The 20,080-nt window shown below is 42.9% G+C and overlaps 1 protein-coding gene across 2 annotated transcripts in view; it reads right to left on the reverse strand.

Moving 5' to 3' along the window:
• Positions 1 to 20,080, reverse strand: part of Pard3b (par-3 family cell polarity regulator beta) — a 975,885-nt gene that overhangs the window by 59,221 nt on the left and 896,584 nt on the right. For both annotated transcript variants that reach the window (XM_038339874.2, XM_042055538.1), the window contains exon 22: positions 55 to 134. In XM_038339874.2, the coding sequence (XP_038195802.1) occupies positions 55 to 134 (80 nt within the window). The remainder of the gene's footprint in view (positions 1 to 54; positions 135 to 20,080) is intronic.

Consider the following 20,080-nt stretch of genomic DNA (forward strand, 5'->3'; position numbering starts at 1 on the left):
CTAAAGACTTCATTTGTGGATGAGCTGGGGATGGGAGACCCCTCTCCACCCTACCTGGGTAAGGACGCATATTGCCTCTCCATCCCTTCAAAGCGGAGGTTGTGCGAGCTTCTATCTGGACTCTTTCCAGGCACCTGTGGAGAGAGGAGTAATTAGAGCCGAGGATCTATTATACACCCTGGTTACTGACAATGCATCTCAAAATTATAATCAGCACAAATGGTGCCGCAGCCTGCCAAAACTCCAACCTGGGGAAAGCGAGCAAGCACTCAGCATTGCTACGGGCAACCGTGATCAAGCTACAGACAACAGTCACTTCTTCCCAAAAGGGCCGCTGCCGAGTTGACTCCTTCCCATTTCCATTGCCAGGAATATTCTATAGGTGTTTTCTCTTCTTTTCCAAATTGATGTTAGTTTTTAGGAGAGATTTAGAATTATAAAGAAACTGAACCCATGGCATAGTGAGTTGGCTACCCTGTGCTTAAGTTGCTCTTATTTTAGGAATGGACATTTCTTACAATTAATGAATCAGTATTGGTATACTACTGTTAACTAAAGTTCACAGCTCATTTATATTTTTATTTAATGTTCTTTCTGAACCCAGGATCGCATCTCAGGTATTATATCATGTTTAATCATTGTATTGTCATAGGCTCCCTCCTCTTGGCTCTGCTTAAAGTTGAGAAACACAAAACAATTATCCTGTGTGCATGTGTTCGTGTGTGTCTGCATGTGTCCTAACGCATGCAGAAAGGTCAGAGACAAATTTTAGGACTTTGCTCTCTCCTTCTGCCCCTGGATTCTGGGGATTGAACTCAGGTTATAAGGCTTGGTAGCAAGAGCCTTTTCTCATGTGCCATCTTGATGCCCCCTTGGCTGTGAGTTTTAAAAGCAATGGGAGCCTTTCTTCACTAACAGGAATTAATGTTAACTGAATGTTTGCTGCACAGTGGCTATAAAGCCTTCCCTGACACCCTGACCTTCATCTCGTTCTGTCCCTTATGAACAGCCGCTTGGAAACTATGAATTGTTTTCCCATAACACTAGCCCTGTCGATTTGCCCCTTCCTGTGTTTCCCTCGGCCTTTGAGGTCCTGACGTGACTAGATCCAGTAGGTTCTGAGAGCGTATTGGATTGCCGAACGCAAAGGCCTTCTACCTCATCCCTCTGTGTCCACCATACCAGTCGGTGGATGGACAGACACAGGCATGGGAAAAACACTTGCCTGGTGGCTGGTGGCTTACCCATGTGAGCACATATGCTGTTGTGGGCCATTCATGCTTGCTTTTATATGCTAGGGTGGCCTTTGTTCAAAGGCTTGGGAAGGGTCAACTGAAAAGTTCTACTATAATTGAGTAGAGAGGAGGAGAGTTTGCTAGAAACCAGGAAACAACAGTGTCAAAGTCATTGGTAGACACTTCTAAGTCGTACTCAGCAGCTGAAATCATTTCCTTCTTGCCAGGAGTCTTAGTTTTCTGTTCATCTCTGCCTTAGCATTTTGGATGGGATGTGTGTACACACACGAGTGCTGCCGGTGGGTTCTGTGGGGAGAGATGCTTCTGAGCAGATCTGTACTGCCAGGGAGAATAAGCTATTTCTGGGATCTAATCATCGCACGAAGCCTTTTAGCACCTGTCCTGAGAAACTATTTCAGCAATGCCTGGATCAGAAGTTATCTTTCTTTAAGATTTTCATATGTACATTCATAACCAGGTTCATTTCCTCCTCCGGCTCCCTTTGTGTCCCCTATAACAGGACCCCTCCCAACTTTTTTGTGCTTCCTGTAGACAAGGTTTTTGTCAAACTCAGAGCCTGGCCTGCCCCTGCCTCCTGAGTGCTGGGATTAAAGGCGTGCACCACCACCAACTGGTTTCCTCCTCTTTCTTAGATAACCCCCTAAAGTTCTGAGAAAATGAGACTGAATGTTCAGCACTACTGAGCTTCCTGACAGACCAGGGACAAGGATGGTGACAGACAGGGTACTGAGGTGTAAATAGCAGAGAAAAAGAAGGGTAGGATTATGATACCCAGCCATTCCTGGCTATAGGATTTGCTGTACTCTTTGAGGTAGGGTCTCACTATGCAGCCCAGGATGTCTTTGAACTCATGAACCTTCTGAGTGCTTGGATTATAGGTCTACACTACCACTCAGAACTGGCATGTTTAGTTTTTAGGTTTTCTTAGGAAGAATTCATGTTAACATAGTATTGATGAATATTAATGGTGGATGTTGGGAAAACACCATGCTTATGAATCCTCACATGGCTCAAGACATTCACAAATAAAGCTACAATTAGCATTTAGCACAGTCATTCAGAGTTGGGCTGGACTCATGAGGATAGTAGTCCATACTGTGGTGACTTGGGGTGCTACCCCTTGCCTATTGTTGTTCTGGGGAGCTATCTCACAAGGATTCTAGACTCCAGAAGATGTAGCAAACCCTTATCCTAAAGGAACTTTGCGTCTCATTGGAATGCAGTGAGAATGTGCGATAGAGGATTGCACATCCCATCCAGGACGCTACCATTTGGAGCCCAGATGGAAACTGAAGGTATTAGGAAAAGCCTCATGAAAGAGGCAGACCTTGGGCCTGATTTCAAAAGACAGGCAGGATGTTTGCACATCAAAGATTGTTATGTTCCTCACCGATTGGGTATCTCTCTCAGTGCCTCTGTACTAACACTGCAGCACCGTGCAAAAACAGTCACGCAGTGAGCAATCACCCAGCACCTCTGTATCCTAACACACAGGAGGATGTGGGCTCCAAGTGCTGAAGAGATGCAGCCCTTGTTCTTGAAGAGGCAGACCTGCAAACAATTATGCCTTGATGACATCACGCTCGAGTGGAAGTCTTGGGGAAGGAGGCAGCACCTGGGAGAACTGAAGACAGCCCCAGAGGAGTGGTGACGCCTCCTCCATAGCTGTCTACGAATGAGGAGCTTTTCTGGGGGAGAAGAATGAACAAGAGCAACAGGAGCACCCTAAATAGAGAGAATAGGCATGCAGCAGCACTGGTTTTAGGGTTGGCAAGATTTGGGTAAGGCAGAAACAGAGCATTAAAAGTAAAAGTGTGCTTCTTACCTCCAACAGAACTGGGTCTGCTATCCCTGCTGTTGGTGCTGCACTGCAGGGGTTTGTGCTGTGTGCATGACACCCTGCCCACACCTTATAATTGACACAGGTCTCTTGCCTGATCACAGAACGAACCAGTTCAGTTGGTCTAGCGTGGCAGCTTGCTTTGGGAATCCCCACATCTTCCTACAGAGTGCTGAGGTTAGGTGTGGGCTGCTCTCCCTGCTTGACATGTTCCTAGAGGCTGAAGATCCAAACTCCAGTCTTCCCACTGGGTAGCAGCTACCCGCTGAGCTACCTTCCCAGCCCTTCTCCCCAGCAAGGCTTTGGGTTGATATCAAATAGGATGGTTTGAAGATTTTCCCTAAACCTCTGTTCATACGCATGATTAACTTCTCCCATTATCGGCACCCCCATCCACAGCGGGGACAATTATGGCCACCCTAACTGCATGGTTTATGTTAGGGTCCTCTGTGTGCACAGTGTGGGTATGGATAGTCAAATGACATGTATCTGCAATCATAGTCACACAGAATAGTTCCAGTGGCCCTAGATCCTCTGTGTGCTCTGCCTGTTCATCTATCTCTCCTGACAAGTATGTGACATCATATGTCATTGGGAATATGTAAATTGAAATCATATGTCATTGGGAATATGTAAATTAAAATCATATGTCATTGGGAATATGTAAATTTTTGCCTTCATGGTTTTAACTTCCAGAATGTCAAAAGTTGGAATCATACACAGTGTAGCCTTTTCAGATTGATTTATTTTACTTGGTAATCTGCATTTAAGTTTTTTTCCAAGTCCCCCTCCCCACTTCCCTTGTTGTTGTTGTGACTTGATAGCACATTTTTTTAGCACTGAATAATCTCCTTCTTTCTGGGTGTACCACTGTTTATCCCTTCATCTATGGAAAGGCTTCTTGGTTGCTTCCAAGTTTTGCCAATTACGAACAAAGCTTCTGTAAATATTTGTGTGTGGGTTTTTGTATGGACGTAGGTTTCAACACCTTTCAGTAAATACTGAGGAGGGCAACTGCTGGATCATATGGTTAAGACTATGTTTAGTTTTGCAAGAAAGTTCCAAACTGCCTTCTGACATGGCTGTGCTGTCATGGTCTCCCTCCGGCTCCCCAAAGTAGACCTCCTGCCCCGTACTTCTGCAGTAGCGTATGGTGGTGCTGTGTTCCAGGCTTTGGCCATTCTAACAGCTATGCCTGGTATCTCATTTTAATTTGCACATTTCCGATGACTTATGATGTTACATACTCGGTCGCCACCTGTGTATTTTTTGTGTGATGTCAGTTAACATCTTCGGGTCATTTTGAATTGTTCATTCTGTATTGCTGAGTTTTGGTCATTTGCTTGCAGATCTTGTATGGCAGTCATTTATCAGATGTGTCTCTGGCAAGCATCCTCCGCTGTCAGTGTCTCTCCATGGCCTCACTAGCGTCTTTGCCGGGTCAGAAATGTTTAATTTTAACAGAGTCCAGCTTACTGATTATGCCCTTCACTGGGCTGTGCTTCTGGTGTTGTTTCTAAGATGTGACCACTTAGATCATCACGATATTCTCCCGTGTTATCTCCAGGGAGTTCTACGGTTCCCATGACTGGTCACATTATAGTGAGGAGTTCCCAGTGGCCATCTGAACCACAGGTGAGAAGGGTCTAAACTAGGGGATTTTCCCCAAAAGGTTCAGTAAGGGACATAGGATATTAAGAAGGTGGATAGATTAAAGAGAAGGATCTATCCAGAATAATGCCCAAGTCTTTAGCTTTAGCATATGATGGTTTGGTAACTTTCATTTAATATGATAAAAGAATAACAGGGAAGTTCTAGGGAGTAGGGAACTGAGACATTTGAGACATTTAAGGGAAAGGCCTAATTGACAGTTGCAACTTAGAAGAGATGCCTGAACTAAAGATGTAGAAATAAGAAGTACCTAGTATCTCAGGTTTGAAGTCTTAGGAAAGAAACCCATGCTGCAGAACAGAGAAGGATGCGCAGTAAGAAAAGACTGCCAATAACATTCTTGGAAACATTCATTAGGAGGAAAGCAAATGAAGCTGAACCAAAAGGAATCTAAGAAGTTCCAGAAGGGAATCAGTAGAGAGTGATATTATAGAACCAAAAGATAAAAGGGGGTAGACAACTCAATTCGTAAAATACTTGCATTGCATCTACGAGAATCGGAATCATTTATATAAATAGCCCAGCAAGCAGTGTGTGCCTATAGTCCAGGCACAAAGGAAAAAGAAACAGGAGGATTCCTGGATCTTGTTAGACAGCCAGTCTAGTCCATTGCTGAGCACCAGGTTCAGTAAGAGACTCTGTCTTAAAAATAGAATGGAGAGCTATTGAGAATGACACCTAATTGCTGGTCTTTGGCCTCTGCACACAGAGAGACAACTGCATGTGTATGCACACACATGCACATATACACCAGGCCAAATCCACCCACCAACTTCCCTGACACCAATCAAGAGATAAGAACTCTATGAAAAAGGGAGAAGCCAGCGGTGTCAAGAGTAGTCAGAAAACGCTCTGGAGGCAGAGGCAGAAGGATTGCCCTGAATTTGAGGCCAACATGGACTATATAATGAATGTCACATTAATTTGGGCTACAGTATGAGACTGTCTCAAACCAAATCAAATTCCAAAATAACGCCAAGCATCAACGCTGTTAGTCGCTTCAGTGAGACGGGAATGGGCTATACATGGTCTGGTGGTGATCCCTCTCATGGGAGTGCTACCGTTAACGAAGAGCCCAGAAAGATAAAAAAAAAAGCAAAAAATAACACACACACATACACACACATACACACACACACACACACACACACACATACACACACACACCCTTTCACAGAATTTCCTTGCAGCCAGGGATTTAACTTAGGGCATAGCATCTGAAGAACGCAATAAAAACAGTGGTTGCATCTCACTGCGTATTCTGGCAAGAATGCCTGAAGGTATGCTTGATTTTCCTCAGGCGCTTTCAGCAGACACAGCTCATTTCTGGAGAGGCTGTACTTTTTAATATCTGGCTTTGGAGTTGGCAAAAACAGAAGTGGGCCTGGTAGGAACAGATTCCTAATCATGGTGGCTCCAGACACAGGTGACTCTCTAGAGCCTAAAGGTTCTTATGGAAGCAGCAGCTCTCTCTGGGTGCTCTGTACTGGCTTGGGGCTTAGGAAGTCACCCCAGAAATTACATATAGGGACTTGTTCTTTAATGTTCCGTATGGTATTTGTAAGATTGTTACTATGATGCAAAATTTATTCCCGCTTAACTAGAGTGGACATTGTTCTTGCACTTGGACAGTGACCAGTAGAGTGTCTAAGAAGATACATGTTGGCATTGGCAATGAGATGGTGATGGGCTCTGTTGAGAGGGGTGGGTTTGCAGGGGATAGAATCCAGACTCTGTTGATATTTCCTGGAGTTTCCCAATAAACCACCAACTTCTGATTGTGCTGTCTTATCCTGTCACCCCCACAAAATAGGATTAATAGTTTCAAGTACAAATGCATTTATTACCATTTCCCAAGCAGAGTAACACCCTGAATACTGAGAAGTCCACTCTAAGACGTGGCTGGTTAATGGAAATGATGAGAATAAATTTGTATTTCATTATTTAAAAAAATAGATTTAACTTTTTTCTCCCTAATTTATTATTACAGGAAAATCACCAAAAGATGGCCTCTGTTAGCGTTTCTAAATATATACATAAACTTATTGCTATGTAGATTTTTTTCCTGTCTTTATTATTGACCTTTTTATGTGCTATTGAATATATCTCAGAAATGTGAATTTTAATGGCTATATAATATTGCATTATATAGATAAACCATAACTTGTCTAATCTACTCCTGTAATTTGATCAGTTTTTAATATCGTGATTAGAAATGGTAGTGACATAGATTAGTGTGCTGGGCACAAATATTCTTGGAAATAGCTGTAAGTGGGGGTAGGAAATGACAGCGAGAGGATTGCCAAAGAGACGCCAAGTTAAGACATTCTTAAGTCCTTAGGAAGTGAGGCCACTTGAGGAAGGAGTGAGGGGACAGAAAGCAGGCACGGGCATTTGTAAACTCATTTCTTGGTTTGCTCTTTGCTTACAGAAACTCAGAAGTATTCCTGCTTGAAGAACTCCTTATAAGGGAACTTCCCTCATCACACACACAAAAAGCAGGTCAGCAGTGGCTTTGATCCAATTAATTTTTTTTAAAGCACTTTATCTTACTTGAGATCATGTAGCGGTGTTTTGTTTTTAATATAATGAGCTAAATATAAACCTGATAAAAGCAACCTGATTTAAGCCATAACAGAAACTCAAACACAACAATGCAATATTAGAGCTCAGGCCTGGATGCCGGCGAATGTATCATCTTTCTTTGACTGACCCTGCCCAGGAAGTGAGGCTTCTGACAGCTTTCTCAAAACATGGAGAGCCATGTGTGGTAGCTCTCTCTAGCAGGATTAGCAGCGTCTAGGACAAGCCCAAGACAGGGCTTGGGAGGAAGACAGAATCAGGAGGCTTTTAGTCGGCTGGAGTTCGCCCAGTTTCATGCACTCAATGTCTGCTGCTGGCTGGAGCATTAAGAGCCTTGTTTAAAAAAGCTATTAGTCTCTGCTCTGCAATGCGAGGCACTTGCTGCTTACATTCTGCCTGGTTCCTCCAGTTCATACGTATTTCTGGCGCAGCTCTACTAGAATCAGCAATTTCATGAAGCAATATCCTAAAGAGGCCATTGGATCTTCCCGTCTCCCCATTTGCAGATTAGTGTAAGAGAGGAAATAGAACACCCTCACTAACATTTTAAGTAATTTATTTAAAACAAAGGAATAACCACATAGGATTTTCTGCAAATGTCTGACGATGAGAAGTGGAAATTATTTGAAGATTAAAATGCATCCCAGCCTCTGTAGGTTAGGACACATTTTTGTCAGCATTGTAATTGATGCCTCATAAGCCAATTTTCTCAAAAGAATTTAAAAGCCGTGGTGATGGAAAGGCCAAGTAAAGTTGTAATGTAGCTTATTCACCTATATATAACATCCTCATTTACAAAGATGTCTTACTTAGATCCATTACAAAAAATGAGTTTCTCACTGCCAGACACATCCTACGATGAAGATGCGAAGTTCGGAAATACCGATGTTATTTAAGGGAACGTGCCTTTCGAGTTGCTGCCATGGCAAACAGCGAGCCGTGCTACACACTTCTTTTAATTCGATGACTCTTGCATAGTTACGGGTTGTAAGGTGTTTACAGGAATCGTCATGTGAAAACTTGGGAAAAGTTACAAACTTGGCTTTGAACACCTTCTAGCTTAATGCCACTTTGCTAAAATGTAACACATTCAGAGGAGACCTGACGTGCAACACCCGGAACAAAATCAAGTAACCAAAATAGGTTGTCCCGGAACAAAATCAAGTAACCAAAATAGGTTGTTTAGTAGTTTCTCCTTGGCAATGGGAAGTATATTATGCCTAGGCTACACACTCCAGAGAGGAACACACACTCGTTCAAACCATTATTTCTGAAGTGTTTGTTTTCTCTAATTTGATTTCAGTAATTTTGTCAAATAACCGGGTACTCAGCTTATAGACTAGCACAGAACATCTGCTAGTTAGAAAATACAGCAAATAATCTATTTTAAAAATAACGCTGGAGTAAGCTTTTTAACCATTCCATGCCCACATTTCCTTTCCTTGCAAACGTCACAAGTTAAAACAGAAATTCTTGAAGTCTCTTCTAGCTTGTATAAATTAGCAAAAGTTCTGTGGCATGTAGTTTCCACATATACCTTGCCCATGCACACCTTATTAACACAGTGATTGTATGTAAGTAATTATGATTTTATAGCTGACTGACAAGATGCCACATCAGCTGGAATCTGTTCTGAATTAGGAAGCCATAAACTATTCATTGGGATTCAAGTGTGAAATCTTACACTAGCACTAACCACATACTAGCTGTATGTTCCCTGGGTCACGGCACCTTAATAACCTGAACTATCTCTGTTAGGGTTTTCTTTGCAGAAAATAAAACCAGACATCTCCTGCCAGCTCTCTTTGTGTCTGGGCAGAAGATACAGTTACCATAGAAACAATGATTGTGGATACAATTTTACAAATTTGACTTCATCTCTCTGATGCATGTGGGCATGTCTGTGTATGTGTGTGTGTGTGTGTGTGTGTGTGTGTGTGTTTGTATGTACGTGTGTGCGTGTGCACCCATATAGATACCCTGACAAAAGCTTTAAGAGCCAATTCTGTCTCTGTGTCTTTAATTAAAGAGTCATACATTATTTCTCATTTCCTTTTTCCCCATCTGTCTGCTTACAAATAAAGATATTGAAACACTTGGCTGAGATATCAAGTCATACTAGAAAAGACAAACGTCTGATGAAAAGATGGGGGAAAGGTATGAAGAAAAGCATTTCCAAAGAAACCTGGTATCACCTGTACTGTATCCTCCAGGGACACAGTAGGGTTTGGTGGAGTTGGATCAGCCTGGGTACACACCACTGGGCAGCATCTATCTCCTAACTTTGTTTCTAATTGTTTCCTGGTTCTCACTGTTTCCTTTTCCAGCATTCTATGACGGGCTCCTCACTCATCCAAAAAGAAGTGAAGTTGACCCTCGAAATATGTCCAAATATTAAGTGACATCAGTCATTCACATCGTTTATCCTGATTCTCCACTACTCCCTTCAGTTGATGAAGCATGTTATTCATCAAACCTTCTGGCAGAGTTCATATATGTTTTGTTGGTGAAGACAAAGCATGTAAGCGTGAAAATTTCAGCTCCTTCTTCCTAATGTCGATGTTTTCTGTTTCGTCTGGGGACAATATCTAGTCACTTCCCCCTTCAGGAAGGGCCCTTTGGGACACCTACAGTCTATATGGTAAGTTACAGTGTTAGCATTTCCACCTCTGTCTTTCCACACATGAAGAGCTGAGAGTGAAGACTGACTTACGTGACTTGCCTAGGCTCAGACAGTGGCAGAGCCAGGCTTTGAACTGACGTGTATCTGCTTCCAAAGGCAGCACTTTTCCACTGCCTCATATTTTAGGCAGGGAGTAGCATACTTAAAAATTTTTCCTTTTCCCAAATAAAGGACTAAGAGCAGAGACTTGATTTTTCTGGGTGAACCTTTGCAGGCAGCAATGGGAAGGAGCTGTGAAGCTGTGGCTTTCTACAAGCACCTGATTTATCACGATCTTCAAAGCCACAGCTGCAAACAGTGGCCTGGTCATACTCCTTCTACATAGCTGCAGGCGATAATATATGCACATGTTTGCTTTTTTTGTTTAATGCAGCAATTTCTAATAAGAAGCTATGTTTTATAAAATAGTCAACATTTTAGAAAAATCTTTAGATTATTCATAGGTGATTATTGGCCTATTAATTCAAAGCCTCATACTGGAAGCTTCACCTATGCTGGGAGGGAGCCTCATTTTTGTGCCATTGTATTTTCAGGGCCCACAATACCACTTTTTAAAGAGCTGTTACTTACTGAGTTAATGAAAGAGAAATGCCAAGCATGACCTCAGAGGAAGTTAACAGAGTGGTTTAATAAATTTTTTAACAACTAGTTAGGTTTTTGAACCAAACCTGTTAAATACTAGAAAAGATATTACCAATATGTTTTTCCTTTATCATTGGGTGTGATGTGCACATGATGTATGTGATTTTGTGTGTGCACATAGGAGTGTGTGTGTGTGTGTGTCATGGTATACATGTGAAGATCAGAGGACAACCTGATTTCAGTTCTTGCCTCCCAGCTTGTTTTGAGACAGTGCCTTTCTGTTCTTCTTTGTTGGCATATACCGTGCTAGGTGCCCAGTAAGCTTGCATATACCATGCTAGCTGCCCTGCAAGCTTGCATATACCGTGCTAGCTGCCCAGCAAGCTTGCATATACTGTGCTAGCTGCCCTGCAAGCTTGCATATACCGTGCTGGCTGCCCTGCAAGCTTGCATATACCGTGCTAGCTGCCCTGCAAGCTTGCATATACCGTGCTGGCTGCCCTGCAAGCTTGCATATACCATGCTAGCTGCCCTGCAAGCTTGCACGAATCCCACTTCTGCCTCTCACACTCCCACTGCATCGCTGCCGGCATAACAGACATGGCTACTGCACCAGCTTCCTTTGCGTTCTGGGGATTTGAATTCAGGTCCTTCACTGTGTGGCAAGCTCTCTACCCACTGAGCCGTCCCCTCCAGATACAACAACATGTTTTGAAGAGAGCGTTACTGTCGTGAGCCCTGTTCCATGTCATGTTTTGTTTACACGGTCTCATTTTTTAATATTTATTTAAAAGTGACCATTTGCAAAGTGCAAATATTCTTACCCAGAAATCAACTTGGCTCTGGAGGACTAATTAAAACTACCAGGAACCTTAATTATGTAATTGGTATAAGTGACAAAGATTCCTATAAGATCCAAATAATTTACACCGTAGGGCAGGTTTTTCCAATGGATGAATTCCCGAATACACTGGGCATGGTACCACGGCTCCGCGTGGCTGCCTCAGAAAGAATCTATCTAATCACTAAAGTCGTATCCATCTGACCTCTAATGCTGGACTCCGACAGGCATTTTCCACTAAATTTATAGTAATCAAGTTATTTTGTGATTGACCTCTATCCAATGAGTTCAAGCACTAGAAAATGAATGAAGATAGGATCAAGTGGAAGGAAGAATTAGCCAGAAGGCATTCAGAAAATAGATGTTCTTATGTTAAAATCTACCTAGAAAAACAAAATTAAAGCAAAACACAAACACAAACACACACACATCAACTCTATTGTTCAAAATATTAACCAGTACATAACATTTTCAACCTCTTTGCAACTCTGTCTTGCATGCTCAATAATTTGATCTCATCACAAATTTCCTGGATGCTGGGCATGTACTTTCTGCCATTTCTTTTGTGTTGGTAGCTTCCCCCCCCACCCCCAAAAGCTTCGTGCCATGAACATTTAGAGGCTCATGAGAGCTGGAGGGGTGAGTGAACAGAGCAACAGAAGTGGCCACAGTTGGCCATGTATCTATCAAGGCACAAAACCCAATGGAACGTTAGTGGCTAAAGAAAACAGAATCTATAGGAGCTGGTTGCTAGATTATTAAATACTGATACACAGAGAAGAAAGCCCAGAGAGAGAGGCGGAGACCATGAAAGGAAAAACACAAACGTCCTGAGAAAAAGGCAGAAGTTGAAGAAGAGAACTGGAATTACGGGCCCTGCTACAGCTGTCTAACCCAGCTCTGAGTGCACAGGTAATTCTGGCCCTAAATTTCTCTCCCTTAATCAAATTCTTCAGTCCATCAGAAAACCATTCTTGCACCAGGCTAGGAAATATGGACTTTGTTCTTCTGATTAGTTGCAGACATCATCTCAGTTTCAAAGTCTTTAAAATGTGATTATTTTAAGTCAACATTTAAAGTTAGATTTGATATAATCATTTAATTGGGCATCGATTCATCTACACAGAACTCATTACTGAATTCTTCAATTTCACCAACATAATTTCCTTCCAAATTATCTTTTATCTAGATGCTGGAAGTCCAAGTGCTATGAAAACTTTGCCAAAATAAAAAGCTTTTAGATTGCTAATGCTGGCTACACAGAGACCCATGGAAGATCGCTGAAGAATAGTGCGTGCTTGCCAACTGCCAGATACGACTGCTTTTCGCATAATTAATGTCATTCTTGCTGCTCAAGCACCATTTCCATCCTCTAATAATTTCCATTAATAGAGGAAGTTTCTGCAATAATTTTTGCATCTTGCAAAACCACAGTGGCTTCTAGACACCTTTTAATCAAAATAATGACACTGGGTGAAGGGAGGACGGTTGGAGATATCACTGCAGTCCCGGCTTGCTTTGCTTTGTCACTGTTTGCGGTCCCTCAAGCTGTCCTGAAGGCTCTTTGTGCTGGCTGTGATTGTGACAATCAAACCTCCGTGTTCTGATCTGATTAGCATGAACCCCAATGAATTTATTCCAAAAGGACAAATATGTGTGTGTGTGTGTGTGTGTGTGTATGAGTATGTTTAGACAATTTAGCTACAAAAATGGTAAAACAAAATACTCCTTAACATGGCAAACAAAGAATGAGCAGACAGAAGCTCCATCCTGTGAAACGTGTTCATCTTACAACACTTGAAGCTTTCTGCAAGAGGAAGTGCGGGGCCAGCTGCAAATCGGAACCTCAGACACAAGAGGAAGTGCGGGGCCAGCTGCAAATCGGAACCTTAGACACAAGAGGAAGTGCGGAGCCAGCTGCAAATCGGAACCTCAGACCTGAGAACTCACAGTATTATTAAGATTCTGCTGTTACAAAAATCAAGAAATTGGCTCAGCATAAGCAATTATGCAAACAGATAAGAACAATAACCACTAATGTCAGTTCAGGTTTCTCCCGTGTGCCAAGAGATGAATGCTGAACGCTAGTGGAGCAGCCCCGCAAGGGTGGGTGGGGTATTTGGGAGCATAGGGTGTGGCAGCAGGTGGCACAGGCGTGGAAATGGCAGCTGTAACACAGAGGTCACCGTTAGTGAAGTCTCCAGGAAACCCAGGACTTCCCTCCACCTGAACACAGAGACTGTAATGAAGGAGCTGGAAGTAAGGGACAAGCCGCTGTATGTCATTTTCTGCTCTCTTCCGGAGTCACCTTGGGTGCAGTTGAAAGGAAACATCAAAGCCTCATTCTTCTTTGCCTACGATGGCTTTGAAGAACTTCACCTGCGTCAAATCCACTTGTACTTGACAGCTTTGTGTGGTCTACCTGGTGGAGGGTGACAGTATCACTTGGGCAGGAAGCTCTTGCACTGCACAGTAGCCCGGGGAGTGACTTTGGATGGGGGAACTCTGTTAGTGATCTTAGTAAAGTTTGAGAACCAGCTCCTTAAAATGTGTAGAAATGATATAAAAATGGTGTTTGTATGTCTTAAAAGCTCCTGATAAATATATAAAATAGATCATGTGTGGTATAAGCTGTCACTTTCTGAGGAGTCTGGCAGGCATTGAGGAGAGGCCATAGCTCAGGACTGGCTTTTGAGTGTTGATACTCATGGCATCTGACCATAGGTTTGACAGAGTTGTTCACACAACTACTCTCTCTGTGGGATCAATACTGATTTTCAAAGTATCTGTCCCGTTTTAAAAAGACCACAGTCTCTTAATCTCTTTGCTATGTACATATAGGACGAGTAATATCTAATCTGATACCTGAATCACAAACAATTTTGTAGTAATAAAAGAACACTCTCTGTATCATCAGACTTGATGGGTGTATTTACCTCTATCAAGAGAGAGGTAGGCATTCAGTGTTAACATAAGAGTAGCTTGTTCTTAGAAGAGAGGCGGGCTTAGCAGGGCAGGGCAGGAAGACAGTGCTGTACAGTGCCCCCATTCTTAAGGTGTGCCCCAACCCAATTAATTCTAACTGAGAAATGCATGAAAGTATCTCACGGAACTGTGCGAGGACAGTCTTGGCCTGAGTGGAGGGTGGTTAGGGGTGCTGACTGTGCAGGCATGAACCTGCCCATGTGAGTTAAGACTCATGTTAACTTTTAAGCTTCATTTTTTCATCTGCAAAGTGATTAATTATAGGACCTATTCAGATGGCTGTCGTGGGTATTAACTGTATGATGCATGTAGATCACATGGTATATATCATGCATAGTCTACTCATGTGTTCATGTAGACTACACGGTACATAGTGTGTTCACGCAGACCACACGGTACATATCATACATAGTCTACTTGTGTGTTCATGTAGACCACACACTAAATATCACACATAGTCTACTTGTGTGTTCATGTAGACCACACACTACATATCATACATAGTCTACTTGTGTGTTCATGCAGACCACATGGTACATATCATACATAGTCTACTCGTGTGTTCATGTAGACCACACGGTACATATTATACATAGTCTACTCGTGTGTTCATGCTAACCACATGGTACATATCATACATAGTTTACTCGTGTGTTCATGTAGACCACATGGTACATATCATACATAGTCTACTCGTGTGTTCATGCAGACCACACACTACACATCATACATAGTCTACTCGTGTGTTCATGCTGACCACATGGTACATATCATACATAGTCTACTCGTGTGTTCATGTAGACCACACGGTACATATCATACATAGTCTACTCGTGTGTTCATGCAGACCACACACTACATATCATACATAGTCTACTCGTGTGTTCATGCTAACCACATGGTACATATCATACATAGTCTACTCGTGTGTTCATGCAGACCACATGGTACATATCATACATAGTCTACTCGTGTGTTCATGTAGACCACACGGTACATATTATACATAGTCTACTCGTGTGTTCATGCTAACCACATGGTACATATCATACATAGTCTACTCGTGTGTTCATGTAGACCACATGGTACATATCATACATAGTCTACTCGTGTGTTCAGTGCAGCTTTTCTGTTGCTACAGTGTCATTCAACCTGGCCTTTCCCCTGGCAAGAAAAATACTTAAGACAATTTCTTCCCTGCCCCTTAGATTTATTTCCATAAACCTTGGATGAGCTCCAGCTAAGACAGATCTACTAGAAGATTCTTCAGTGTTGTGTAACAGTATCCTGGAAGAGTAAAACATTCCACCCTGTAGGGAGCTCCTTAAGCAGGAAGGCAAACATCTCAAATTAGATTCAGTTAGTCCCTGAAACTGACCAGATTCACTAAGCCCCTCCCTGCCAGAGGAAACAAAGTTTGTCTCAGGCAGAAGGAAGCTGAGCTGCAAAGCAGACTCTGAGAGCAGACCTACCGCCTGGAAGAGGTTTAGACCAGAGTCACCTGGGAAGAACACTCTCGACATGTTGAGCTTCCTGCAGGCTGTGAAGTGTGCTTACAGCTAGCCCAAGCCCCAGCCTCCAGGCCCAACCCCAGCTCCAGCATCAGCTCCAGCTCCAAACCTAGCCTCATCCCCCAATCCCAGCTCCAGCCCCAATCCCATCTCCTAGTCCTCAGCCCCAGCCTCTAGTCCCCAGCCCCAGCCTCTAGTACCAGCTCCAGCTCCTAGCCCCCAGCCCCAGCCCCAGCTCCTAGTCCAGCTCCTATCTCCCAGCCCCAGCTCCTATCCCCCAGCCCCAGATCCTATCCCCCAGCCCATGTTGGGGTGGACCTTGGTGCTGCAGCTGTCTTTGAGTCATTTCTGCTCCTGCAAGTAACTCCTCACCCACATTCCTGTATACAAAACTCACTGGTTCTCCAAGTTGGACTTGGTAGGTATCTGCACTTTGGTCTGTTGTTTGCTTCCTATCTGGGGTGAGTAGATGTGTGTGCTGTGTCACCTAAGGAAGAGTTCTGTCACACAACATTCAGGGATACTGTGCCCAAGCTAGCATGTGATGCAGAGAGAAAGAAGCGGTGGGATTGCTACTTTCATAGGAACTACTCACGGGTTTAGTAACGTTTTCTTCTTCGCCATGCTTCTTTACTGGATCACAAGTAGAATGAACAATCCTATCTTATTTACATTGTAGCGCTTCTTTTGGAGGGGGAGGTTCAAGACAGCATCTCACTCTGTCGCTTTGGCTCGCAGGGAACTCAGTGTGTAGACTACACTGGTTTCATATGTGTGGCGGCCCTGCTTCTCCTTTCCAAGTGAGGGGAGTACATGTATGCACCACTGCTCCCCGGCTTCTATGTCTGGCCATCCATTTGCAAGGCTTCTTTTCTGGCACACATTACATGCTCACTAACTAAAGACCAAAGTGGAGACTGAAAAAAGTAATCTTAAAGATAGGATGTGACTTAGGCAAGCAGAGAAACACATAATGCTCAACCGCCCTCAGAAAACAGACTTGAATTAATTTAGTTAATCTACCTTGAGAGGTTGATGGCATCTGGGCACAATGCTCCAACTCAGGTGGGAATATTCGCTCCACAAATGAAGTCAGGAGACCATGCTTAATATGATTTATGCATTTAACAGAATTAATGCAAAGTAGGCACTGCGTGGCAGCATTATGGAACTCTTTAGGTTTCCAGGTAAATACAATGAGTGTGTGTACGGTCCTCATGCTCAGGGGAGAGGATGACAGCAGGCAGTTCTGAACACACGGGAGTGCGTCTACCTCTACCCACCGACATCAGCTGCACGTCCTATATATATTCTTGCACCCGAATATCAATCGAATTGCATATCAAATGTCAATTCAGTGGGTTTTTCACATACGGGTAAATTCCAGATTTAGCCATGCAGAGGGGTAGACAGCCTGTCATTGTGTTTCCGAGTCAGAAAGTGTCTTAGCATCTTTGTTCAAGGATATGCGTGTTCAGATGTATTCTTCTAGAGAAATGAGGATAGAGCCTACAAAGGGGATGAAGCATCATAAAGCAAACATCAGGCAGACAAGGCAGAGAAAAAAGGGAAAGAATCCAACACTTGAAACTGTTATCTGTAAGCAAAGAAGTGAGACTCCAGCTTGGCAGTAAACAACTGAAGTGCCCGTGTGCCATTTAGATCATTCCTCACACGTCTGGAGAAGGCTTTTCATCTACCTACTTGAAGGTCTGTTCCTTATGCTCCAGAATAGCACGGATACTGAGTAGCAAGTCGTCTCTAGGATTCTCTAGCACTACTTTGCTCTGGTTTGGTGGGCTCAATTGGAGAATTTTGAAGCAATTTACAATTATCATCCTAGTGCCACTAACACCTTCAGAACACGCAGCGATCTCTACTCAGTAATATAATGAAATGAAGAAAAGCAAAAATTTAGGATGGCTATTGCAAAGAACTTTTTATGGCGTGACCCATTAGGGTGAGGGATAATTTCCCAGGGGGAGTTGATTTATATGTTAGAAAATGTATCATGCTCATTCATAATGTATTTGTGACAGATGCAATGCCATATCCACCTATAAATCAGATTTACTTCTGCGTGACACCCCAGCGTCCATCTATACTGAAGACTTTGCTTATGGGCACTGACCTGAGAGAAATTAAAATCCAAAGGGCCCAATTACTAAAAATCTTCAATCATTGTAATTGGACTTCAGTATGGAAAATCTCACCGTTTTAATCCAAGTTACTTGGAAGGAAATAGAGTAAGCTACATCACCTGACTATCAATTGGCTCAATACAGACCAAAGATGCATCTCTCAGAACATCTTCCCCGGGGACTACGGGAAGCTTATTCTTACTTTGCAGGCAGCAAAACTGCATAAATTGTACCAGCAGCCCACAAGTGAATTACTGGCCAGATGAAGACCAATGACTTAAACGAATAATGTTCATAGGGGAAACATCATTCTCAATTTGAGAGCCTTCCACTGGGAGCAACCCATCCAAACAAAGAGTGAGTTGAGTCATCTTTCCTTGGGAACAGGGATGAAGCACACCATAACTCAGAAAGCGTTGAAACTCCAGTGAGGAGGAGCAAGAGAAGGCAGTGATGGAAAGAACATGAGCTCCCTCACTCCATTCTTGGAAACAGACGGGCACATGCTTCGAAAAACAAAGAAATCAGTTTTGAGAAACTCAACATTCCAGTTAGCATGCCATGCTTTCACTGGTACAGTTCAGCTAATGACTGGTAACCCTTCGCCTACCCTTGGCAAGAGTTCAAATACCTGTCCAGTCTACATCTTAACTCGTTGACCAGGTAATTTATGGAAATCAAACTGAAAAAAATCCACACAAAGAGCATGAGCTACCGAAGGGCTTGATACCCATTCCTGGTTTTATTAGACTTGTTGCTATGTCTGTATTGGACTCTTGCTAACTATTTCTCCATCCCAGCCTATGGGTGATACAATACAGCACCGGTGGCAAGTTTATAACCAGAGAGGACAAAGCACTAGGAAATGAGCTTTCGTGAAGACCCCACTCATACCCCAACAGGACCCAACACTTGCAAGTACTTCTAAATATTTCTAGGAGTCATTGAAACCAGACACTATTAAATATAGGAGAGCTTGGGTACTGCCTAAAGATTCACATCAGAATAGCAAGGACTTTAGAGCAATAAAGGAAATGGCCAAGGCCCTGAAAAAAACTTCTTTTTGATGCTGTCCTCAGTTATCCAGTTCCACTTAACTCATGTGATTTAAAGAGACTCATTGTGAGAGGAACCCTCTGTTAGCCAATGGCCTTTGAGAAGCTGGACCAGGTTAGGCGTGGCCTTGGGTACCAAAAAGATGCAGGTCCACCTGTGCGGGCTCTCTCTCGCTCCCCACTCTCACACCTGGATGCTGGATTCCGTTCCTGTTCCCCGTTATGATCTGTGAGTCCCCCTTATATAAATTTTTTAAAAAAACCCTTATTATACCCTATTTGGAGCTAGTGTGGGATTACTTCATTTTGTGTGTTCCCCATCATCTGGTGCGTTCTCCTTCATCATTGCATTAATATTCTGAGATTTTAGAGGCAAACATCTCTTGTTATGTTACACATAAATATCCCAAGAATGGTTCTATCACTATGTCTAGTTTGACCAGAATAACCCATACATCACAATAAGCAATACTAGTCACACAGCTTTGTATATCCAAGAACAAAGTTACAAACATCTAACATAGTTCTGAAATATGCCAAGACATCTTCTTTGGGCCAGTATAGGATACCCAGATATGGAGTTGAGGACTGACTTTGATCTATTTTGCTTTCTGCTAGCTGGAGCCAACTTTGAGGACAGTTATATAAGGATGGAATATGCTGTAAAGTAAAAGATGACTTATTTATTTATAGGTGGATAGTACATTTGTGTTGCCATGGTAACATCAGAAGGGAGAGGAGCATATTTAATTATGGGACAATGCATCTATGTGATAGACATGGAGCCAAAAACTATACATGGAGGAATTCTTCACTACCTGGGTATGCCAGCTGTAGACTGGGGAGCTCATGAGTCACAATTGTAAGCCCTGAAAAACATTGTCTATCCAAAGTATGACCTTAGGCAGAATGGAGCTATAAATAGTGTCAAC

Source organism: Arvicola amphibius, chromosome 8 (genome assembly GCF_903992535.2).
Source record: "Arvicola amphibius chromosome 8, mArvAmp1.2, whole genome shotgun sequence".
Classification (NCBI taxonomy): Eukaryota; Metazoa; Chordata; class Mammalia; order Rodentia; family Cricetidae; genus Arvicola; species Arvicola amphibius.